Source organism: Dromiciops gliroides, chromosome 3 (assembly GCF_019393635.1).
Source record: "Dromiciops gliroides isolate mDroGli1 chromosome 3, mDroGli1.pri, whole genome shotgun sequence".
Classification (NCBI taxonomy): domain Eukaryota; kingdom Metazoa; phylum Chordata; class Mammalia; order Microbiotheria; family Microbiotheriidae; genus Dromiciops; species Dromiciops gliroides.
Genome location: NC_057863.1, coordinates 653,096,214 through 653,121,924, shown reverse-complemented (window position 1 = coordinate 653,121,924; position 25,711 = coordinate 653,096,214). Strand labels below are relative to the sequence as shown.

General features: G+C 45.1%; 1 protein-coding gene across 1 annotated transcript in view; it reads right to left on the bottom strand.

The window, feature by feature from the left end:
• The window catches only part of LOC122746104 (zinc finger protein 260-like), a 34,354-nt gene extending 26,784 nt beyond the window's left edge, over positions 1-7,570 (bottom strand). Inside the window, exons 1-2 of the mRNA XM_043991589.1 lie at positions 7,479-7,570; positions 2,571-2,767 (exon numbers count right to left, since the gene is read on the bottom strand). Of these exons, the coding sequence (XP_043847524.1) occupies positions 2,571-2,604 (34 nt within the window). The 5' untranslated portion in view covers positions 2,605-2,767; positions 7,479-7,570. The remainder of the gene's footprint in view (positions 1-2,570; positions 2,768-7,478) is intronic.
• Positions 7,571-25,711: the final 18,141 nt, after the last annotated feature.

The window sequence follows — 25,711 nt, the reverse complement described above, 5'->3', positions numbered from 1 at the left end:
GCAGGACGGAGAGATGAAGACCCTCGCGGGAGGTCGCAGGGCCAGCGTGCGGCAGAGGGCAGGATGTGCGGTCCTCTACACCAGGCCGAGCGGCTTCTCAGAGAAATGAATACGAGAGGAGAGGGAGGAAGGAGCTGGAAGAGGCAGGTCCATCAGGCCTCTGGTGCTCTCTCAGTAAGCTCTGGTCCTGCTTAGAAATGAGGCCACGTCCCTGCTTCACGTCCTCCCCACTGGGCTGATGTTTGGTGGGAATAGGCAGAGGCCTTGTACTTCCGAGGCACATCCCTGTGCCTCCAGAGAAGGTCTTATGAAGACCCAAGGAGAGGAGACAACACCTGACAACAGTGTAGAACGGTCTGGCCTCCACGGTTCAGGGCCCACCTTACAGGTAGGATGTCATTTCAGAGTCTTATCGCCCCAGACTGCCTGAAGCCACTGATTTCAGGGCTGGGCAGCAGGAATCTTGGGAGGGGAGGGTGCCATTGTCAAGAAGGAAAGGGGAAGGGATAAGCATTTATACAGCGCCTACTGTGTGGCAGGCACTGCACTACAGGCATTGCAATCATCTCCCTGGAGCCTCACAATCATCCTGGAGTCTGCGGTTATTATTTTACCGCTGAGGAAACTGAGATAAACAGGGGTTAATGACCCTCTCCTGAAGTGAGCCTTCCCAGGGACACACAGGTGCTAAGTGTCTGAGGCTGGTGATTCCTGGCCTGGCCCTGTGCTCTGTGGAGCCCGGAGCCAGCTTAGCTGGTATGGGGTAATTGGGCTGCCCCCGCCCAACCCCACAGAACAACCAGCGGAGAACAGTGCATCCTTAGCCCGGATTCAGAGGGCTCACGGCACAGTTGGAAGGCAGGGTGTGACACATGGGCAGCTGCCCTGTGACGCGGTGGGTAGTATCTGGCACGGAATCAGGAAATCCTGTCTCAGATACGTACTAGCAGTGTGATCTGGGCAAGGTGCTTCACCTGTTTGAGGCCATCTGCCTCGGCTTTACTACATGTAAAATGGGGAAATAATAGCACCTGACTCCCCGGGCTGTTGGGAAGATCCAATGCAAAACCAAATATATCAAGTGCTTTGTAAACCTTAATGTCCCATTTAAATGCCAGCTACTGGAATTATTGATGCCCTCATCCACCAAACACTTTCACTCACTGATCCCAGTTCTCAGGGACAATAGGAGACATTCCTCTCTCCCAGTCTCTGAGGCAGCTGTGGCATCAAGGAGAGAGTGCTAGAGCTGAAATCACAAAGACCTGGGTTCAAATCCTATCTTGGACACTTCCTGGCGACGTAACTGAAAAGAGGCCCACGGGCCACCTCTGCCTCGATCTCCCTTGTAAAATGGGGGTACAAGACTCAACAGGCTCTAAGATCCCCTGGAGCTCAGCTCCTTCCGATCCTAACCTCGCTTATTCTTTGTCTCCAAAGGCTAGCTATTATCAGTATGATTCAGAGGGCAGAGGCAAGGTGTTATAGCAGCACTAGAATCCAGGAAGATCTGGGTTCAAGTCCAGTGCTGCTGGCTGGGTGCCCTGAGCACTCAGCCGTTTACTCTCCCAGTGTCTTGGGCAACTCTCTAAGGCTCTAGGTGGCAGAACAGGTGCACTGGGAGAGGGCACTTCCATACTGGGAGTTCTAGCATGACATCACAGGCCCAGACCAAAGGGACAAAAAATTACCCCAAGGCTGATGCACACTGGAGAAGAGGTCTCTGTGTCAGTTATGATCATGAGAAGCTGCTCATAAAAGACGTTTTCTTTTCCATTAACCAATTAAGAATCCATTGTCCAGTAGAGCTGAACATCAAACCCAGCCCTGGCCCCGGAGGAGGAAAAGCTACAGGAGAGAGGACAGAAGGTGTGGGGGTGGTTGAAGGGAGGCCTCCAAGTCAGCAGGAATTCCCAGAAGCACCGAGAAACTAAAGCAGAGCTGGGGGTCCCCACCCACTGGGCCCACCAAAATCTGCCGGGCTCTAGATCCAGGTAAACTTGGACTGGAAAACAACCCTCCAGCCTGAGGGGATCTCGGTATTTTAGTAACTTTTCTTTCCCTAGAGCTTATAAGTAAAAAGTTCCTTTGGGAAAAGTGCCGCCTTGTCAGGGGCAGCTAGGTAGCAAAGTGGATAGAGCACTGGCCCTGGAGTCAGGAGGACCTGAGTTCAAATTTGGCCTCAGACACTTAACACTTACTAGCTGTGTGACCCTGGGCAAGTCACTTAACCCCAATTGCCTCACTAAAAAACAAAAACAAAAACAAAAAGTGCCGCCTTGTCTCGGAGGAGCCGTCCACACCTGCGGCAGGCCAGGGAGGGGCATCGCAGGCCCTTAGACTCCAGAGCGCTGGCTACCAGGAGACACAACATGGCACGTGGCTGGTGGTGGTGTGAAGGGGAGGATGGAGAGAGAAGAGAAGCCAGAACACAGAAGCAGGGTGGAGCCTTCCTGACGTGCACCTCTAATCACCCTCTGCCCCCAATCAGATGGACGAGGGAATTTGTGTGCCTGAGGTTAAGCAACTTGCCCCAGATTCCCTCCCCCACCCCCTTCGGAGATCCTCACCTCTCTCCTCCAGCTGTGGAGCCCAGGCTTCCATGGCCACAGCCCTCCCTGCTGTTCTCTGGATCTTCTGACCTCACCCAAGTCTGGTCCCTTCAGGCAGGATGGTCAGGAGGCTCCTCTGAAAGGTCCTGGGTCAGCTGTGTCTCCTCCTAGGATTCACTTCTGCTCATCCCTTCACCTTCCTAGAGCTGGGGGGCCTGTGGGCATAAGAGGGAGGTCACTTTAGCTTGGCCCTTGGCTCTGGGGCTGAGTTCAGACCCCACTGCAGGGAGGGAGCCCTCTCTTAGATGGGCAAGGCCAAGACCCAGGCGACTCCACCAAAGGGCTCTGGGGGACTCGGATGTCTCAGGCCCACATTCTAACACCAGGGCTGTCTGGAGGTTCCCGGAGACCGTACAAAATCAAATGAGATTGTACTCATTCATGATTAATTTGTCTACATGTAGAGGCATCTGGGTGGTGCAGTCCACTAGATCACTGGCCTTGGAGTCAGGAAGGCACGAGTTCCAAAACACCCTCAGACCTTTACTAATTGTGTGACCCTGGTTAAGTCACTTAACCTCTCCCCTTGCCTCAGTTTCTTCATCTGTAAAATGGGGATAATAATACCAATAGCGCCTACCTCCTAGGAATGTGGGGAGGATCAGGTAATATTTGTAAAGCCCTCTGCAAGCCTTAAAGCACTATGTAGGGGCAGCTAGGTGGCACAGTGGATAAAGCCGCGGTCTTGGATTCAGGAGGACCTGAGTTTAAATCCAGCCTCAGACACTTGACACTTAACTAGCTGTGTGAGCCTGGGCAAGTCACTTAACCTTCATTGCCCTGCCCCCCCCCCCAAAAGCACTATGTAAATGCTATTATGATATTCCATGTAATGATTGAGGTCAGAGGATCTGCCCTCAAGGACCTTAACAATAAAAGATGAAGGTCTGCTTCCCACTGGCTCTTCTTGCAACTCAAATAAAGGAGTGAGTCCACATAGAACATATATAAAAGTGGCTGAGCTCAGGACCACGGGCCTGAAGTAGGAAAACAAAAAGAGAAAAGCAGCAGAAAAGGGAGAAGGAAAGATGTGGTGGAGGGGGATGGAAGGGAAAGAGGACGACAGCCCAGAAGACGGAGCGGCAGATGAGAGAAGATGACAGCGGATGGGAGAAAACCCTCAGAGTGGATGGAGTGTACTCCTTCAAGCAGAACACAAAGACTTGGGTCCCAGGTCCAAGTCACTCTGCAGTCCAGAGGTGCAATGCATGAATGCATGTGGGGAAAAACAACCCCCCAAACCAAACATTTATTAGTCGCTTACTGTGTGCCCAGCAAAGAGGCAGCCCTTCACTTGGCTCTGAGTTCTAGCTTCCTTCCTCCGTCCTTGGCCTCTCCATGCCTCCCATAACATCTCAGCTCCTGATCTTTCCCTGATGCCTGGACTCCCCAAGGCGTTCTTCTCTCTTTTTTTGTTGCTGTCCCCACCCCCAGCTGGGTCCACAAACCCATATCCACTCATTCCCTGCTCCACATGACCTCCAGATTTTCCTTCATCTAACCTCCCTAGCTGAGCATCCAAAGAACATGTCTGAAGCCTCACAACCATCCCAGGGGAGTATTACTACTCTCTCCATTCTTACAGAGGAGGCCACTTGAGGTCAGGTTTTTTTTTTTTTTTTTTTTTTTGCAGGGCAATGAGGGTTAAGTGACTTGCCCAGGGTCACACAGCTAGCAAGTATCAAGTGTCTGAGGCCGGATTGGAACTCAGGTCCTCCTGAATCCAGAGCCGGTGCTTTATCTACTGTGCCACCTAGCTGCCCCCAGGTCAGTTTTTAAATGACTTGCCTAGGATTATACAGCTAGTAACAGTCAGACAAGCCTAGAATCCAAGTCTCCTCATTGCCCAAAGCAGAGGTTTCCACTACACAGGATCCCCAGACCTTCCTGAGCTCTCCCACCAAGAGAGCATACCAGGGGACCCTGCTTAACGGAATCCCCCCAATCCTCTGGATAGAATTACAGGGCTTGCCCCTTTTCAGGCTCGAATTTGCAGGCTGCAAGGGCGTACCCCTTTAATCCTGTAACTGAATACAGTGTATGAGGAGAAGGAGGCAAGGATCAATTTATCAGGGGCTTCCTACCCCATCTAGACAATAACACCACCCTGGGGCCACGACAGAGTAGCCAGGCTGTTCCCTTTCTGTCCCTTTAAAAAAATTAATGCATTGGGGACTGGGAGCAATAAATAATTAATCAAAATGCCATATTCTCATTTAATGTGTTTTTGATTTCCACAATCTAGTGCATCAGACAATGCACAGTGCTGTAGTCCAGACAGTCTAAACAGTTCCTGGTATGGGATATGATACAGCCAGAGACACAGAGATAATCAGAGACACGGAGACAAATCTAAATATGGGGTTGTTGGTTGCTCGAGCTGTCTCTCTCTCTCTCTCTTTCTCTGTTTCTGTCTTTCTGTCTGGAACATGGCTCTTTTCTGATACTCACAGGCCGGGTCTGTATCCCCACAGAACCCAAAGTTGGGGGGGGGTGGGGCAGGTAGAGGAGAAATATGTGGAGATATAAACACTAAGGAGACCACAGAGTGGGAAGCCTAGTTATAAGCTAAAATGGGAAAAACTGCCCCTCTTCTCTGGGTGGGCACAGACTCACGTCACAAACATATATTCTATACCCACTACTTACAAGGCCCTAGGCTGAGAGATGGGGATAAAAAGAAGCAAAATGCTTTTTATAATAAGCTGCTCAAGGAGTTCACAGGCTATGATGGAAAATAATTTTCCATCATACATATGTAAATAGTCACCCTTTTCTGCATATATATCTATTTATACAGAGAAAGAGAGTTGTTCAGTTGTGTTGGACTCTGTGATCCCATTTGGAGTTTTCTTAGTAAAGATACTGGAGTATCTTTTCTCCAGCTTGTTTTACAGATGAAGAAACTGAGGCAAACAGGGGTTAAGTGACTTGTCCAGGGTCACACAGCTAGTCAAGTATCTGAGGCTGGATTTGAACTCAGGAAGATAATGATTCTTCCTGACTGCAGGCCTAGCACTCTATCCACTATACCACCTTTATGCCAAGAAATAAACTGGATACAAAGTAGGAAACAAATATACATCTATGTGTATAGGAACTGAAATAGGTGCAGAGGAGCCATTCAACCCAAGTGTTCTTAGGAAAATCAGAGGCGGAGAAGCTACTTTCACAGGGGGTTAAGGGAAGCTTCCTGAAGGCAGTGGGACCTGACCAAAGCCTTTCCGGAAGAGTGTGGTTTCAACAAGCACAGGAGAGAAGTGGTGCACTGCTAGTAACAGACAAGATGGGGAAGACCAAGAGCACGAAAAGGAGTGGCCTGAAAGAAGTGGGGAAGGGGCAAGCCTGTGGAGGACCTTGGATGCCCGTTATCTGACCAGTCTGATTTGATCCCAATGGCCTTGTTGAAGCAGTCAGGTTTTTGATCCAAGGAGTGACACAGTCAGAGGTGTGCATGTGGAAGGTTATGGCGGCAGCTGGAGAAAGGATGGATCAGGGAGGGGAGAGCTGGGCAGACACTGGAGAGAGAGGGACCAGTCAGGGTGAGTGGTCCTTGAGGTTGGACCCTGGATCCTGTCGTCCAGTCCTGATTCAGAACTCCTGCTGTACTGGGGCCCTATCCTTCAGTCTAGAGAAGAAGGAGGCAGACGACTCTAGTATCTTTGCCAAGAAAACCCCCAATGGGGGCCTGAAGAGTTGGGCAGCACTGGAGACTGAACAACAAAAGTGCACGGAACAGCAGAATACACAGGAAAAAGTAAAGGGTCCAAGTCCTCAGGGAGCTGACAGTCCATTTACCCCAGCACAGGCCAATCGAGCACCGTCCACAACTGCCCTTCCCCCAACCAGAAAGGGTGGTGGTGAGCAGGGCTAAAGGCAGGAGGGCAGGACTCCGGAGGCCAGGGGGCCGTTCTGGTCGGGGCACCTTTGCCAGCGCGCTCAGGTGCGAGCGGGTTCGCTTGGGTGGCGGGGAGGTGAGGCGGCGCAGCCAGGGCGAGGGGACAGCTCCTCTCCCCCGGGCTCAGAGGAGAGTGGGGGCGAATCGACGGGATCAGTGAGAGCCCAGACCCCGCAGCAGCAGCTGCGATCGATCCGATCGATCCGATCGATGGCCCTGCGGAGGGAGCCAGCCCCGCCCCGCCCCGCCCCTCCTCCCCGCGCTGATGGTCCACACCTGGATACACCGTGACACCAACACAGCGACACCAACACGCGACAGATGCACGGCACACAAACACGACGGGATGCAAAGTCCGCAGGGACACCCAACAACACCCAGGAGACACAAGCACACCCAGACACAACACCCCCCGGGAGACAGACAGAGAGGACACCCAACAACACCCAGGAGACACAAGCACACCCAGACACAACACCCCCCGGGAGACAGAGAGGACACCCAACAACACCCGGGAGATACAAAGCGCGCGCGCGCGAACGACCACACACACACACACACACACACACACACACACACACACACACACACTCACAGGAGACACAAAGCAAACACACACCACACCCAGGAGACACAGACACAACACAAGAGAGACACGGAGCACGCACAGGGACAGACACACACACAAAACAGAACAACACCCAAGAGACACAAAACACACAGAGACACTAACAACAGCCACGAGACACAAAGCACACACACACACAAACACAACACAGGAGACACGAACACTACACGGGGATAGACGCCCAATACCCACTCAGGAGACACAAAGCCTACACAGACACACCTCATACGGGGGGCACAAACAACACGAGGGAGACACAGAGTACATAGACACCCATCAACACGCAGGAGAAACACAAAAGCCACACACTGCCACACGCCCTCCCGCAGCTCACACTCACCTTCCAAAGGAGCCCCGGGAGCCACCCAAAAAACGATGCCTGAAGGGGAGTAACTGCCCTACCCCCCTCAACATCCCCGCTTCAGAACTGCGCCTGCGCAGAAGCAGTGGAACTACAAGCCCCAGAATGCACTTGGCCGGACGCCGAGACGGGACAGGAATGGGGTGGAGCCTTAGCGTTGAGGAGGCGGGGCAAGTAAAAGGGCGGTAAGTGATTGGTGGAGATAGGCCGTATCTCAGCTTTTCCCTCCCCCCCCCCAACCCTTGTTGGGCTCCACCTGCAGGGTCCTGGGGGATTCGGCCCTTGCCCAGAACCTCAGAGCCGGAAGTACCCACTTAGGACCGAGACTTGGAGCTGAGTGTCTCCCTTTTCCCTGGCGGTGAAGCTCTTTATATGCTGCACGAGGACTAGAAGTGCCTGCCAGAGGACAAAACATTGCGCTTACGGGGTCAATCGATCCCGGTGCACAATCACCTACAGTGTAACAGGCTTCGAGCTAAATTCTGGGCACACAAAGAAGAAAAGGAAGCAGTCCTGCCCTCCGGGTGCTCACGCCCCATAGGGGAAACACCCTTCGTCCATTGTATAAATTGATACAAAAGATAGACTAGTAGATTAGAAATGATGGGGTTGGGGCGCCCTCGGAAGCAAAGGCTTGGGGGGGTGGGTGGTACAAGGCAGTCCTGGAGGGTGTGCATTACCGGCGTACAGGGCGGTTAGACAACCTGTGCAAAGGCGTGGTGGTGGTGAGATGGAGTGCCACGCTTGGACACATCCTCTCCCTGGGTGCCCTTGTATAAAGAGTGAGGGATGGGGCAGCTAGGTGGCGCAGTGGATAGAGCTCCGGTCCTGGAGTCCGGAGTACCTGAGTTCAAATTCGGCCTCAGACACTTAACACTTACTAGCTGTATGACCCAGGGCAAGTCACTTAACCCTCATTGCCTCACCAAAAAAAAAAAGAGTGAAGGAAAAGAAGGTCTCTTTTACCTGGGGTGTAGGTGTCACAGTCGGGCAAAGGCTGTGCATCCTCCTCCCCCTCCAGCTTGGCCCCTTTTAGGGACCTCCGTTATGGGGCTGCTTCATTGGTCACCATGTTCCAACCCCCAACCCTAGCTAGTACCCTTAAACCTTAAACCTAGCTTGTAAGGGGAAGCACTGTCTTTTTGCTTGTGTTTATCCCCAGTGTAGTTCCTGGCACATAGTACATCTTTAACAAATGCTTGTTGCATGATGTGTGAAACAGTCCGATCTCTGAAACAAGGCTGGGTAGATGTCTCTCCACAGGCTGTTTCTATGTAGGGAGACTAGGTAACCCTCCTTCTGCAAAGTAGAATGTAGGCGTTTGGAGGGAAAGGGATCTGTATGCCAGGTGCAAACCTAGCAAGAATGTCCATGATACAATTCATCCATTCACCAGCTTCTTACTGTATTTACTCATGGGCTTTCTGACAGGCTCTCCTTGGGCTAACACAAAGAGAAATGCATCAGCCCTCCAGGAGAGCTCTATAGTAACCCACAAGAGGGGGTAACCAGCAGCTCTTTACACAGCTGTAGCTCCTTTAACTAAGCTAGGTTAATAGATCTGTACATTATCTCTATAAGATTCACTTGAGCTCAGTAGCAAGGATGATTTCTTACAAGTAAGGATTGCCACACTTCCTTCTCCTGTGCCTAGTATCAGGATGTCTGGCACAGAGTCCTACTTAATAAATGCTTCCTGATTGACTGAAGGAAAAGAAAGAAAAAGTGGAGGAGAAAGCCCATAGGGAAAAGAGGAAGAAAAATTGGTGAGAAGATTGTATGGGTGAGGAAAATGAAAAGGAGTATGACAAAGTGTCTTAAACTAAAAAGAGAGATTGAGAATGAGGATGAGAAGGTATAACAACAACTAGTGCTTCTATAACTCTTTAAGGTTTTCAAAGCACTTTGCAAATATCTCATTTGATTCAACAATCCTGGGAGGTAAGTGCTATTATTATTCCCATTTTACCAATGGGGAATGTCACAGGAAATTGGTGGTGGGGGTCCTTAGGTATTCCTCGTTAAAGAATTACACCCTCTTGAACACAATTAAATTAGAATAAAATAGTCTTTTATTTGGGTGCTAGAGAAAGGGACCAAGAGAGAAGTCAAAGACTTTCCTCAAGGGGAGATGGTTCAGAGACATGATTCTCTGAGATACCTATCTCCCCAACAGGGAGGGAGTCCAAAGCCTTTATAGAGGACCGATGGTGGGGAGACAGATGAGGTGACCACCTGACTATGGGAGGTTCCTCTTGGGAGTGGGGAAAGCTTAAGTGAGGGGTGGTGGTCCTGACTTCTGGAGTTATCTCTGTTCCTTGGTGCTGATCAGTCAGCAGCCATGCCTAATGGGCTTATCTCTCTCCTCCCTTCTCCCTTCTCCCTTCTCCTTCTCCTCCTTCTTCTCCTTCTCCTTCTCCACTTCTTCTCTTCCTTCTCCTTCTTTGACAATGAGGGTTAAGTGACTTGCCCAGGGTCACACAACTAGTGAGTGTCATGTGTCTGAGGCTGGATTTGAACTCAGGTTCTCCTGAATCCAGGGCCAGTTCTTTATCCACTGTGGCACCTAGCTGCCCCCCTCCCTTATTTCTCAAGGTGTGTCAGTCTTTTAGTTTAGCGGGCCAGTTTAAGCTTTAATAGTCCCAAATTCCTTGATATGTCCCAATCCCATATCAGGGAAACTGAGGCAGGTTAAATGACTTGCCCAGGGTCATACAACTAGTAAATATCTGAAGCTATGTTTTAACTCAGGTCATTTCAGTGGTCAGGAAAAGGGCATTGTTATGAATTCTGACTATAGGAGTTAGAAGTAGGATGGGAAGGGGGGGTGGTGGCAGCTGAGGGGAGGATGCATTGGGGGAGGAGGAGAAATGTGTGGAGGGAGTGATACTGTTCAGCACTAGATGTTAGTTCCAGCATTTGTCAGCCTCTCTGCTATAGGCTTTTCCTTTCCTTCAGGTCAAGTGGCCACAGGTTGAAGCTCCTGCTGTGGCAGTAAGGATTGTGGTCAGTAGATCCATCCCTCTGAAGATCAGGATTGGGAAACATCCCTTCCAGGATCCCTAAAACAGCTTCCAGGGCAGCAGAGTCTCTCTCTCTCTCTCTCTCTCTCTCTCTCTCTCTCTCTCTCTCTCTCTCTCTCTCTCTCTCTCTCTCTCTCTCCCCCCCCCTCTCTCCCCCTCTCTCTCTTTCTCTCTCTCTCTCTCTCTCCCCTTCCAATGCTTTCTATTCTAGTGCAGGGCTTCCTAACCAAGGGCTTCACACTGCACTGAGTGTTGAAAGACAAAACCAGTTCTTGCAGTGAGGAGCTCAAAATTGAAGTTGGTGGGGAGGGCAACAGACAAAGGAGAGTCAAGCAAGTTATATACAACGTGATAATCAATGGGCATTTTCTTTGATTAAATGATATTATGCTGGTCCTTCTGGAACATTTAGCTAAATGATGCCTGTTTCCTGATAATATGAACCGCACCTAGCTAAAAACCTTACTCATGGAGTGACAGTATCAAGGGAAAGACTTTTTGGAAGAAGCCAAAGGGGAGTCTGGGCTTCCCAAACTGATTTAGCTCTTTGTGGAAGGATTCTCTTGGTTCTGAGCCTTTGGTTCTCTATCCAACATATATAACAGTCCATCATGAACCAGCCCTCCCTCACTTAAATCCAATTCATTGCAAGTCATGACATTTGTCATGGTCCTCTTCGATAAGGTACAAACAACAAAATCGACCACCATCATGAACCCTTTAGATGAAGTTTAATCTGTAACCTGACTCGGTTTACCTACGGAGTCCATGTAACTAGGTTTGTTTCCTTCGGAGATGTATAAGATTATAATTCTATTTAACTGTTTGTTCAACTTTTATGGCCCAAGAGGACGTATGAAGTTGCTGCCTGTCAAAAATCATTACTCTGTCTCCATGACATCATTTTTTGTCTATAAAAGGCCTCATTAGAATCTTTATCTTTGTTCAAGGTTTTTTTTTACCCTTTCAACCTGTGCTTAAGTATCTTTAAAGTTAGGTTCTTACCTCTAAAATTCCGTGTTGTGATAGATTTATTTGAAAGCTGTTATCTATCACAGAAATTCCATGGGGAGATATTTCTCCCATAACAACAGGATAAAATAAAAATAAACACGAAGGGAAGGCACTAGTGTTAAGGGAGACCTGGAATGGCTTCTTGCAGAAGGTGGAATTTTAATTGAGATTGTAGGAGGCCAGGGAAGCCAGGAAACAGAGATGTATTTTATTTTATGTATCTAAAAGAAATGAGTCTGAGAGGGGCTCCATTGGTTTCACCAGACTGCCGCAAGGCAAACAAGCGACAAGCTCTCAGGTACTGGGGGATGGGAAGACAAGGAAAAAAGTGAATCTGTTCTTGCCTTCAGAAAGGAGTCTATATTCTATTTAGAATTTTATTTTTCCAAATTACACGTAATAACAAATTTTGACATCAATTTTTAAAAACTTTGCGTTCCAACTTCTCTTCCTCTCCCCGCCCCCCGCAAGAACTCAAGCAATTCAATATAAGGTCTACATGGGTAGTCATGTAAAACATCTCCACATTACTAGGGTGTGAAAGAAAACAGACAAACCCCAAACTTCAGATTAAGGAACTAAAAAAAATTATGCTTCAGTTTGTTTTCAGATACCATCAGTTCTTCCTCTGTAGATGGAATATAGACTCATAAGTCTATATTCTATCAGAGGAAATGACATGTTTACATAGAAGCAGTTACAAAAGATAAACAAAGTAAATTCAAGGACTTTTTAAGAGTGAGGGAAGGGGCAGCTAGGTGGCACAGTGGATAGAGCACCAGCCTTGGATTCAGGAGGACCTGAGTTCAAATCTGGCCTCAGACACTTAACACTTACTAGCTGTGTGACCCTGGGCAAGTCACTTAACCCTCATTGCCCCGCAAAAAAAATTTCATACAGAGTTTACACACCTCTCTCCCCCATACACAAAGAAACCCCTGCAGACCTTCCCATCCTACACATATCTACACATCCTACAATCTTTTCCTATCCTTAGCTCAGCAGATTCCTCAGACTTTGATCACTTTTTCCAGTGCTGGGGAGGTCCCTTTGAACTTGAGAGGTATTGCCCCACTTACCCTGGGCCCCTTCCAGTCCTTCAAGGGACCTCTTTTCATCCCGTGCCCACATTTCAAAACCCACATTCCTGCTCAGCCATTCCCTATACACTCACTTCCATCATCCTGGATCCTGCAAGCCTGAGGATAAGCATCTACCCCTTGGTCACCAGAAGCTTCCCTCTCATAACTCTTTATGAAGAGGCCCTTCCCCCCACCCCATCCACAATTCCCTCCCCATCTCGAATTCTCCATTACCCAAACCCTAGCCCAACCTCCACTTTGACACCTAGACATGCAGAACCCTGAGTTCCTGTTCTCTTCTCCCAGCACCTCAATTCCCTTCAACCTCTAACACTACACCACTCATTTCTCTCTCTCTCCCTCCCTTCTTCCCTCTCCCCCATTCCAAATGTCTCCCTTCTTCCCCACTCTCAGCTCCCACACTTACAAACGTGGCCACCCCCCCCCCCCACCGAGTTGCCCTGGTCTCTAGTATTGGAGAGCCTTTTCCCACCTCTCTGAGTTTGTGTTTTCTCTCCTGTAAAAAGCGGTTTGATAATTTACAAGACCTTGCCCTTCCAGTTAAGTAGCCAGGAGCCAATACCACCCATCCCTTTCCCACACACTTGAAACCTTAAAAGCCAAGCCCCTTCCTCTCTGTCCAGCTCTCTTCCATCTCTGGCACAGGCTGGCTTTTATTCTCCCCTTCTCAAACACTTGCCTCCCCCCCCAACCCTGGGCCTGCAGAAGGCTGGGAGTGGGGGGCTCATAACAGCATGGGACTATTGCTCAAACAAGGGCATGGCTGTTTTGCTTAGGGATGGAGAAAGAGAAAAAGAGACAAGCCCCAGGAAGCAGGACAGCGCAGTTTGGGCAAGAACACCAGAATGGACATCGCAAATCAGGGGTCAGCACCGGGGAGCTGGACACGGATTCCAGAAAGCATCCGGAATTGCTGAGGCACGGCAGGGAAGTCAAGATGCTGCTGCAGCCCGGCTGCCGCCCAGCCCCCCTCCCCAGCTCTTGTCACCCCCCACTCCCCCAATCATTAAGCACTGGAAGACAAAGGATAATGAAACTGTAAACAACTATTATGGGATGGGCTTCTGTGGTTAGAAGGATGCTGGTGGGAGGGACTTTTGGTACTGCACAGCCACATTCCCAGAAGTCATCAGCATTTTGCTGTGGGTGCCAGTTTCCTCTGCTGTCTTCCCTAATCCCAGCCGCTATCCCCAGTTCTCCTACCTCCCATCTAGCAAACTGACTCCCTTCTCTCTATTTCCCTCCCACCACCCACTGATGTACTCAGAATGAACAGAGCTTTCCCCTTCTCACACATGCCCCTTCTCTTTCCCACACTTTTTGTCCAGTAGAGATCATCTCCCAAAATGCTATCTCCTCAAGTCTCTTTGAGCCCCCTACAATTTTTCTGCCCTCTACCTCAAGACAGACATACCCTTCTGGGCTTTCAACTCAGCAGAGCCAACTTCTCCTCCTACCTCCCCCACTTTGCTGACCCCTAATCCTAGAGAACCCCTGCCTTCATTTCCACCACAAGCAGTAATTTTTTGTACTCCTCCCTCTTACTCTTAAGTCTTACCTGCTCCCCTCCTTCTCCCCCATGTCCCTGTTAGATGGCAAAGTGGATAAAGTTCTGAGCTTTTAGATAAGAAGACCAGAGTCCAAAATCTGCCTCTGACATTAGCTATGAGCACGTCACCTAACCATTCTGTGCCTCAGTTTCCTCACTGGGATAATAATAGCACCTATTTCCCAGGGTTGTTGTGAGGATCAAATGAAATAATACTTGTAAATTGCTTAGCAAATAGTAACTGTTTAATAATTGTTTATTACTTTTCCTTCACAAATCTGGTCCAACATCCCTATCTCTGCTGAGCCTCCATAATTCTCCCACTCTGATAAGTCCCCAACAAATCCTTCCCCTGAAGAAGTCCAACCTGTCCGTCCTAACATTCCCCTTCTATAGAGTGCCCCCTGCCAACTTTCCCTCATTTCTGCCCTGGAAAGTTTTATCTACCAAGTCAAGTCAACAAACATTTGTTGGCATCTACTTTGTGCTAGGCACGGTGCTAAGCCTTGGGGTTATAAAGGAAGGCAAAAGGCACAGTTCCTGCCCTGGAGGAGCTCACAGTTTGCAAACCACTGCAATATAAAGACTAGATGTAGACAGGCCAAATTTGAGATAACCAACAGAGGGAAAGCAGTAGGATTAAAGTGGATCAGAAAAGGCTTCTGGTAGAAGGTGAGACTGTAGATGAAATGTGAAGGAAGCCATAGAAGTGAGGAGGGAGAGAATTCCAGGCATGGGGTAGAGCCAGTAAAGATACTGGAGTGGAGAGATGGAGTGTTTTGTGTTAGGAATAACAAGGAGACCAGTATTAGAGTACATGATGGGGGGTAAGAAGACTGGATAGATGGAAAGAGGCCAGGTTAAAAGGCTTAGTAAGGGGCAGCTAGGTGGCACAATGGATAGAGCACCGGCCCTGGATTCAGGAGGTCCTGAGTTCAAATTTGGCCTAAGACACTTGACACTTACTAGCTGTGTGACCCTGGGCAAGTCACTTAACCCCCATTGCCCCGCAAAAAAAAGGCTTAGTAAAACAAACATGATTTTATATTTGATTTCAGAGCTTATAGATTCCTTATAAGAATAGAGTTACCAGAATTCACAGAATAAGGGAGGTGACATGATAAGGCCTGTACTCCGGGAACATCCATTTGACAGCTGAATGGAGGATAGACTGGAGTGGGGAGACTTGTGTTAGGGGTACCAGCCAGCAGGCTATTGCCATTGTACTAGTCTAGCTGTGATGTGATATGGGCTTGCAGCAGGGCAGTGGCAATGTTGATGTTGTTTGTCCTTCATTTTCTTTCTGGAAGAGGACCAAAGATGCTGTGAAGGTAAAGTCTTGACTTGCACTTGAATTGGATTCAAGTGAGGCAGAGTTATACAAAGTCATCAGATGGAGAAGGAGAAGAAGAGGGAAAGGAGGAGAATGAGGAAGAGGAGGAAAAGAAGAAGAAAGAGGAGTGGGAAGGTAGTAGTAGAGGAAAGAAAGGGCATTTTACAAGGGTAGAATCAAAGAAAGGTACATATATTTTACAAAGGTAGAACAAAAGGACTGACAGTAAATCAGATATGGGGAGTGAGGAGATGAGGAAAACACCAAAGTTGTCAGCCTCAGCTTGGGTGACTGGGAAGATGGTGGGGCCATTGATAGTTAGAAAAAAATTAGGAAGGGGGTGGGGTGGAGAATGGAAGGAGTTAAAATTTAGACATGTTGAATTTAAGATGGGTAAGGGATAGCTAATTTGAAATGTCCAATAGGCTATTGGAGATGCTAGTTTGGAGAACAACAGAGTGGTTAGGGTTGGTTAAATGGATCCATGAAGCATCAGAATAGAGATGATCATTGAATATCTAGGGACTCGTGACCACCAAGTAAAATATTATAAAGGGAGAAGAAAAGAGGACCCAGTCCAGAGTTTTACTGGACCATCCATGGTTAGTGGGTGTGACTTAGATGATCCACCAAAGGAGACTCAGCAAAAGTGATAGGAGGAGAACCAGGATAGACTAGAGCCATGGAAACTTGGAGAGATTATTCAGATGAGTCTGATCAACAGTGTCAAAGGGTAAATAGAGGTCAAGAAGGTTAAAGAATGATAAAAGATCATTGTATTTGATAATGAAGAGATCACTGGTAACTTTGGAGAGAACAGGTTAAGTTGAATGATGAGGTTGGTAGTGATACTAAAGAGAGTTAAGAAGAGAATGAGAGGAAAGGAATTGGAAGCATTGATTGTAGCTGGCCTCATCATCTTGCAGAGCCCCCTCTAAACACATAAACTCTTCCCAGACTCTAAGAAATATACAGAACTCCTTTCCCATACACTCACACAACTCTTTCCTTATCCCAGAAAATCCTATTCTTCTCTTCTCCCTCTTGCAAATGAACAGTATTGTATTTGTCAGACTTCCTCTCTGGATCCGAGAGATCCACATTTTTATTTATGGTGGAAAGTTGCCCCCTTAATTCTAAGACCATCTGAGGATTATAGCTATATATCCTAGTTGGAAGAAGTATATTGCCTCCTCATTCAAATACTTACAAGCTACCACTTATGAAAATGACCGCAAGGTGATTGCCACCAAAGGAGAGCTGGGCATACATTGCAACAGTTTTGATGCTCATAATGACTCTGCCAGGTAGGTACTACAGGTGCTATAATCCATATAAATGGCATACCTGTGGTGGCACAATAAGGGTTAGGGACAGTATTTCAACCCAGATCTCTTGACTTCAGATCTGGTACATTTGCCATTATACCATCTTCTCTCTCTCTCAAAAATTCCTACTGAAGTGTGGAGCCAAGATGGAAGAGAAAAGACACTTGTCTGAGCTTTCCCAGATTCCCCTCCAAACAACTCTTTAAAATGCCACAAAACAAATTCTGGAGTGGCAGAACCTGCAGAAGGGCAAGGTGATACAATTTTCCAGAACAAGACAACTTAGAAGGTCAGTGAGAAAGTTCTGAGTGGAGTATAGTCCAGCATAGGCTGGGCCAATACAGGCTACATCACAGGAAACCCTCAGGAGGATGTGAGGGTTTATTGAATCAGGGGTAGCAGTGGCTGCTTCTGGAGCTCTCAGCCCATAGGTGATGAGAGGGACAGACAACTGGTCAGAAATAAATTACAGGGGTCCCTTTGCTGGCACTAATTGTAAGATTGTCACATTACCCATACTTGGATCTGGGTTGCAGTCCTAGGGTGAGGAGAAGCACTAGCACATCAGAGCTTATGGACAGAGGGGATTAGGGACCCTCATCACAGTTCAATGGTGGAAAAGAGGGCTTGAAGTCACTCACAGACCAGAGCACAGGCTAGGAGAGAGGTAAACACACCTCTCTTTAGATCATACCACCTTGTGTAATGATTGGAATGATGCCACCTACTGGAGACTTGCTGTGGGAAAGCTCCACCATGAGGAAAATGCCTCAGAGGCATTGTGGCTTTTCCTTGGCGTCAGTAAATGATGTTTAGTCATGGGTGCTGTCTATCAAGGCTACCAGCCAATCAACTTGAGGAGCCTCCTATGGTCTGGGAGGAGACAGGAAGGAGGAAAGGGAGCCTGCGCAGAGAGCGCTGGGGCTTTTTGGCTTCCTGACTTGATGGTGGTGGCGGCAGAGGACTTCACAGGAAATTTGAGGAAAGATAGGAATGCCAGGCTGTTAGAATTCTGTTCTCAATCTTTTTCTTTCTATTTTCCAATAAACCCTTAAAAACCTAAACTCATTTTATCAGTGATTTTTAGTCAGTTTCCCCCAAACTGGGGGAAGAGATTAGAATCCACATTTAGAATCTTAAATTACACACTTGGAAGAACTGAAAGATTACAGACTTCCTAGAACTGATTCTGAAAACAGCTGCACAAAAAACCTGAAGCTTGGGACAGTGTCCCTTCACTACTGGGAGCAAAGCCCAACTTTAACATAAAGCTAAAAGTCAAGAAATAGGCTGAAAAATGGACAAACAAAAATGAATCCTGACCATAGAAAGTTGCAATGGTAACAGGGAAGATCAAAACACAAACTCAGCAGAAAACAACAGAGTCAAAACTGCTACATCTAAAACCTCAAAGAAGAATGTGAATTGGTCTCAGGCCCCCAAAAGAATTCCTGGAAGAGGGCAAAAAAGATTTGAAAAATCAAATAAGAGAGGTAGAGGAGGGGGCAGCTAGGTGGCTCAGTGGATAAAGCACTGGCCATGGATTCAGGAGTTCAAATCAAGCCTCAGATGCTTCACGCTTATTAGCTGTGTGACCCTAGGCAAGTCACTTTACCCTCATTGCTGAGAGAGAGAGAGAGAGAGAGAGAGAGAGATATGAAAAATTGAGAAAAGAAATGACAGTGATAAAAGAAAATAATGAAAAAAGGGTCAACAGCTTGGTTAAAGGAAGCACAAAAATACTCAAGAAAATATCACCTTAAAAACCAGAATAGGTCAAATGATAACAGGCACAAAAATCCAATGAAGAAAAGAACATTAAAAAAAAGTAATAAACATTTTTATTTATAGTTTTGAGTTCCAATTTTTATCCCTCCTTCCCTCCCTTCCCCCTCCCTCAGGTGGTAAGCAATCAGATATGGGTTATACATGTACAACTATGTAAAACATTACCATATTAGTCAGGAAAGAACATCTTAAAAAACAGAATTGACTAAATGGAAAAGGAGCTACAAAAGCTCAATAGAGAAAATAATTCTTTAAAAATTAGAATTGGGCAAGTGGAAGGTAAAGACTCCATGAGACATCAAAAAGCAATAAAACAGGGGCAGCTAGGTGGCACAGTGGATAGAGCACCGGCCCTGGAGTCAGGAGTACCTGAGTTCAAATCCGGCCTCAGACACTTAACACTTACTACCTGTGTGACCCTGGGCAAGTCACTTAACCCCAATTGCCTCACTAAAAATTAAAAAAAAAGCAATAAAACAAAATCAAAAGAATAAAAAATAGAAGAAAATGAGAAATATTTCACTAGAAAAACAACTGACCCGGAAAATAGATTGAAGAGAAATAATTTAAGTATTTTTGGACTATATGAAAGCCATGATCAGGAAAAGAGCCTAGACATCATTTTTTCAAGAAATTATCAAGGAAAACTAACTACTGACTTGATAGTCTAGAACCAGAGGGGAAAATAGAAATGGAAAGAATCCATTGATCTCTTCCTGAATGAGATACCCCAAATGAAAATTCTCTGGGATATTAGAGCCAAATTCCAGAGCTCCTGGTTAAGGAGAAAATATTGTAAGCAGCCAGAAAAATAACTATTCAAATATTGTGGTGTCACAGTCAGAATAACAAGATTTAGCAGCATCTACATTAAAGGATTGGAGGGCTTGAAATATAAGATTTTGGAGGGCAATGGCACTAGGATTACAATAAAGAATCACTTACCCAGCAAAAGAATATAATCCTGTGACAATTAAAAATATGAGAGACATAGAATTTAATAATTTTATTAATATGGCCAGTGGGTTATTAATAAAATTAGTACTATGGCCATCTCTCTCAGACCAAAGACACCCTCCTTGTGGTTGGGTCTGGTTCATATACCTTTCCTGCTGTAGGAGGTCCATCACACAGCAATTAAATCTAATCGATTAACATCATTCAAATCTAATTGGTTGACATGATTTGGAGGTGGGTTATATTAAAATGAAGTCGGGGGGATAGTGACTGAAGTAAAGATGACAGGGAAAAATGTAGAGACCTCTACCCAAGCTGATGGAGGCACAATGGTTCTCACCTAGAACTGGTTCATGTAAGTCAAATCTCATCAGTAAAGTCCTCCGGTTTATCTAGACAAAGGAATATGTCTCCAACCAAGAATCCTTTGTTAGCTTGGGGTTGGGTTGGATTTGATACAGATAAGATTTGAAGAAATCTCTCAAGGAGACCTCACCTTTGAGCTGGGGAGAGGGGAAGGGAGGACTAAGAATTTAGGGGAGGTCATTGGGTCCCCCAAGATATCTATTATTAATAAATATTTATCATTCTTCAGGGGAAAAATGGATGTATAATGAAATGAAGGACTTTCAGACATTCTTGATGAAAAGACCAGAGATGAATAGAAAATTTGACTTTCAAATAGAAGACTTAAGAGAAGCATAAAAAAATAAACAAGAAAGAGAAATTTTAAGGAATTCAATAAGGTCAAACAATTTAAATTCCTACATGAAAAGATGGTTCTTGTAACTCCTAAGAACTTTCTCATTATTAGGGCAGTTAGAAGGAGTATACATAGACAGAAGGCATAGGTGTGAATTGAATATGATGGGATGGTATCTAAATGAGAATGAGGAATGCAATGGGAGAAGGAATGGAAAGGTAGAATGGAATAAACTATCCCACATAAAAGAGGCATGAAGAGCTTTTACAAGTAAAGGGGAAGTTGGGGGAAGTAGGGAGGAGCACTTGTACCTTACTCTCATCAGAAGTCTCAGTGAGAGAATGACATACACTTTGTTGGTTATAGAAATCTATCTTGCCCTACAGGAAAATAGGAGTGGAAGAGAATGAGAGAAGGGCAGTGCTGATAAAAGGGAGGGCAGATTGGGGCAGGCAGTAGTCAGAAGCAAAGTGCTATTGAGGATTGATAGGGTGAAAGGAGAGAGAAAGTAGGATAAATAGAGGGGAAAATAGGATGGAAAGAAATACACAGTAATTATGACTGTGGAAAAAACTTAGAGTAAGTATCTCTGATAAAGACCTCATTTCTAAAATATATAGAGAACTGAATCAAATGTATAAAAATAAGAGCTATTCTTCAATTGATAAATGGTCAAAGGATATGAACAGTCAGTTTCCAGACAAAGTAGTTGAACCTATCTATGGTCATATAAAAGTGCTCTAAATTACTATTAATTAGAGAAATGCAAATGAACACAATTCTGAGGGACCACCTATCAGATTGGCTAATATGACAGAAAGGGAAAATAACAAATGCTGGAGGGGATGTGAGGAAATTGAGACACTAATGCGTTGTTGATGGAGTTGTGAACTGATTAAACCATTCTGGAGAGCAATTTGGAACTATGTCCAAATGGTTATAAAACCATGTATACCCTTAAACAACCAGAAATACCACTACTAGGTCTGTATTCCAAAGAGATAAAAAATGAAAAAGTGAAAGGACCTATATGTATAAAAATATTTATAGCATCTCCTTTTGTTATGGAAAATAATTTTAAATTAAGAGGATGCCCATCAATTGGGGAATGACTAAACAAGTTGTGGTATGTGATTGTGATGGAATACTTTTGTTTTGTAAGAAATGATGAACAGCATGATCTCAGAGAAACCTGGAAAAACTTTTACATGAACTAATGCAAAGTAAAGTGAACAGAACCAGAACAGTATACACAGTAATAGAAATATTGTATGATGATCAGCTATGGACTTAGATATTCTCAGCAATACAGTGATCCAAGATGATTCTGAAGGACTTAAGAAAAATGTATCCACATCCGGAGAAAGAACTGATGGGGTCTAAATGCAGATTGAAATGTACCTTTTTTTTAAAAAAAAACTTTATTATTCTTGTTTTTGTTTTGTTTTGTTTTGCTTTGCTTTGCTTGTTTTTGATCTGTATAGGTTTTTTTTTTTTTGGTTTGTTTTTCTCCTCTTTCTCTATTTTATTCATGTAGGCATTTAGAGATATAAACTTTCCCTTAAGAACAGCTTTGGCTGTATCCCATAAATTTTGGTATGTTACCTCATTATCGTCATTCCTTTTATAGAATTATTGATTCTATGATTTGTTGTTTGATCCACTCATTCTTTTTTTTTTTGTTTTTTTTGTTTTTTTTTTTGCTGGGCAATGAGGGTTAAGTGACTTGCTCAGGGTCATACAGCTAGTAAGTGTCAAGTGTCCAAGGCTGGATTTGAACTCAGCTCCTCCCAAATCCAGGGATGGTGCTTTATCCACTGCTCCACCTAGCTGCCTCTGATCCACTCATTCTTTAGGATGAGATTATTTCGTTTCCAATTCATTTTGGTCTATCTTTCCATGACCCTTTGTTACACATAATTTTTACTGCATCATGATCTGAGAAGGATGCATTTACTATTTCTGCCTTTCTTCATTTGACTGTGTCCTAATACATGGTCAATTTTTATGTAGGTGCCATGTAGCACTGAATGAAAGTTATATTCCTTTCAATCCCCATTCAGTTTTCTCCAGAGGTCTATCATATTAATTTTTCTAAAATTCTGTCCACCTCTTTAACTTCTTTCCTATTTATTTTGTGGTTAGATTTATCTGGTTCTGAGAGGGAGAGGTTAATACCCCCACTAGTATAGCATTGCTATTTCTTCCTGTAATTCACTTAACTTCTTCTCTAAGAATCTGGATGCTGTGCTACTTGGCATATATATGTTTAGTACTGACATTACTTCATTGTCTATGGCACCTTTTAGTAAGATGTAGTTAGTTTCCTTCATTATCTCTCTCTCTCTCTTTTTTTTTTGTGGGGCAATGGGGGTTAAGCCCAGGGTCACACAGCTAGTAAGTGTTAAGTGTCTGAGGCCAGATTTGAACTCAGGTACTCCTAAATCCAGGGCTGGTGCTTTATCCACTGCACCACCTAGCTGCCCCTCCTACTTTTTTTTTTTTTTACTTCAACTGAAGCATAATATATTCTGCTCCAGTCTTTTACCTTTATCTCTCTACTTCAAATGTGTGTCTTGTAAACAACATATTGTAGGGTTCAGGTTTTAATCCACTCTGCTCTCCACCTCTGTTTTATGGGAGAGTTTATCCCATTCACATTCACAGTTATGATTACTAACTGTGTATATCCCTGCATCCTACTTTCCCTCTTATTTATTCTTTTCTCTCTCCTTTCCCTTGTCTCTTCTCATCAGTGTTTTGCTACTGACCATCACTTCCCCCAATCTACCCTCCTTTTTATCAGCCCCACATCCCTTTTCTTTCTCCTTTTGCTTCATAGTTTTGCTCTCCCTTCTACCAGCACCCCACCCTTTTCTTTCTCCTTTTTCCTCTTATTTCTCTATATAGTAAGATAAAATTCTATACTTAATTGTGTGTGTATGTTATTCCCTCTTTGAGCCAAATCAGATGAGAGTAAGGTTGAAACAATGCTCATCCCTTCCTTATTTCCCTCTTTTGTGCCTCTTCATGTGATGTGGTTTACCCCATTCTGCCTCTCCTTTTCTCTTCTCCCAGTATAATCTTTTTTGTCACCCCTGAAGGTTTTTTTATATCATTACATCAAAATCAACTTATAACCACACCCTCTGTCTATGTGTCCTCCTATCTGCCTTAATAGAGATATAGTTCTCAAGAGTTATAGGTATCTTCTTCCCATGTAGGGTTGTAAACATTTTAACCTTATTAAATAACATGTTTTGGTTTTTCCCCATTTTCCTTTTTTGTGCTTTTCTTGAGTCTTGCATTTGAAGAATGAATTGTCTGTCTAGTTTTGGATTTTTCATTAGGAAAGTTTTAAAGTCCCCTATTTCATTGAATGCCCATCTTTTCTCCTGAAATATTATGATTAATTTTGCTGGGAAGTACATACTTGTTTATAATCTTTGGTTGATAATCCTTCAAAATATCATATTCCAAGCCCTCTGATCCTTTAATGTTGAAGCTGCAAGGTCCTGTGTAATTCTGATTGTTGCTCCTTAATATTGAAATTGTTTCTTTCTGACTGCTTACAGTATTTTCTCTACCTGATAATACTGGAATTTGGCTGATATTCCTTGGAGTTTTCCTTTTGGGTTCTTTTTCAGGAGGTGATTGGTAGTTTCTTTCAGTGACTATTTTTTCCTTTGGTTCTAAGACATTGACACAGTTCTCCTTGATAATCTTGTGAAATATGTTGTTGAGGCTCTTTTTTTGATCATGGCCCTCAGGTAGTCTAATAATTCTTAAACTGTCCCTCCTGCATCCATTTTCTAGGTCTGTTGTTTTTCTGAAGAGGTATTTTATGTTTTCTCTACTTTTACTTTTTTTGTTTTGTTTCTGCTTTACTTCTTCCTGATGTCTCATTGAGTCATTAGCTTCCATCTGCACAATTATGATGCTTAAGGAATTATTTTCCCCAGTCAGCTTTTGCACCTCCTTTTCCATTTGGCCAATTGTATTGTTTAATGAGTCATTTTTCTCAGTAGACCTTTGTTCTTTTTATAAGCTATTGACTCTCGCATAACTCTCATTTTTCCCCCCAATTTTTCTTCTACCTCTCTGATTTGCAAAATCCTTTTTTTTTGAGCTCTTCCAAGAAGGCTTTTTGGTCTTAAGACCAATTCCTCTTCCCCTTTGAGGCTTCTAATGTAGGTATTTGACACTGTTGTCCTCTTCTGAGTTTGTGTTTTGGTTGTCCTTGTTGCCAAAGTAGTTTTCTATGGCGAGGGTTCTTTTCTGTTTCTTATTCCTATTTTAACTTATTTCATGCCTTTTAAAGTTAAGCTCTGCTCCTGGGGTACAGGGTGCACTGTTCCAGCTTCTTTTGTTGGGGTCTAGGGGCCCAGTCACAGGTTTTCTTCTCTGAGACCTCAGCAGCTTGCAGCTTGCTCACTTACTGGAGTGGCCCAGCCTAGTTGCACCTGTTGTGAAGTGGATACCCCAGCTGGCAGATTTTTTTTTTTTTGTAAGGCAGTTGGGGTTAAGTGACTTGCCCAGGGTCACGCAGCTAGTAAGTGTCAAGTGTCTGAGGACGGATTTAAACTCAGGTCCTCCTGAATCCAGGGCTGGTGCTTTATCCACTGTGCCACCTAGGTGCCCCTGGCAGACTGTCTTTTGCATTGAAGTTGGGGGCCTCACAACTGGCCTGCTGTGACACTAGCTTGCTGAACTAGGACCAAGGGTCCTCAGCTGCTTATCTGTGCTGTGGCTAAAAAGCCTACTGCTGGCTTGTCCTGACAACCCTCTTCACTGAGCTGTGCGCCCCCTTTACTCAGGTGAGACAGACATTTTTTGAAGTCTTTCTAGGTTATCTTGAACTGGAAGATTGTTTCACTCTGTCTTTTTGTACATTCTGTAACTTCAGAATCAGTTTGGGGCTTAATTTAATGTTGTTTCTGAGGGAAATTTGGGAGAGTTCAGGCAACTTTCTGGCTTCTCTCTGTCATCTTAGCTTCACCTCCTCTTGTATCGAATTCATTTTTGTATTAGAGTCCATCTTCTTATAAAAAAGGATTCTGAGATTCCTTAGCAGAATCTCATCTTCCTAATTGGGGGGATGAATAATGCCAAGTATAAAAGTTGGGTTCTAATTTTCTGTTTATATCTGAGCTTCTTAGATATAGAAATCTTTTGGGGGAGATTTGTGACCTGGATCAGGGGGCTAGCTCACCCAAAGAATTGGAGGCTCATCATGAATCTTGTAAATTTTTATTAGGAGAGATCACCTAGGTAACTGTCCCACTGGAGTAAGAGAAGGTGGGTCTTTTGTATATTTACAAAACAAAGAAAAGGAAGGAAATTACAAGGTAAGGGGAAATGTAAAGATTGGGGCCAGATAACTAAGAGGGGATCTTTGATTACAGGGTATCTTA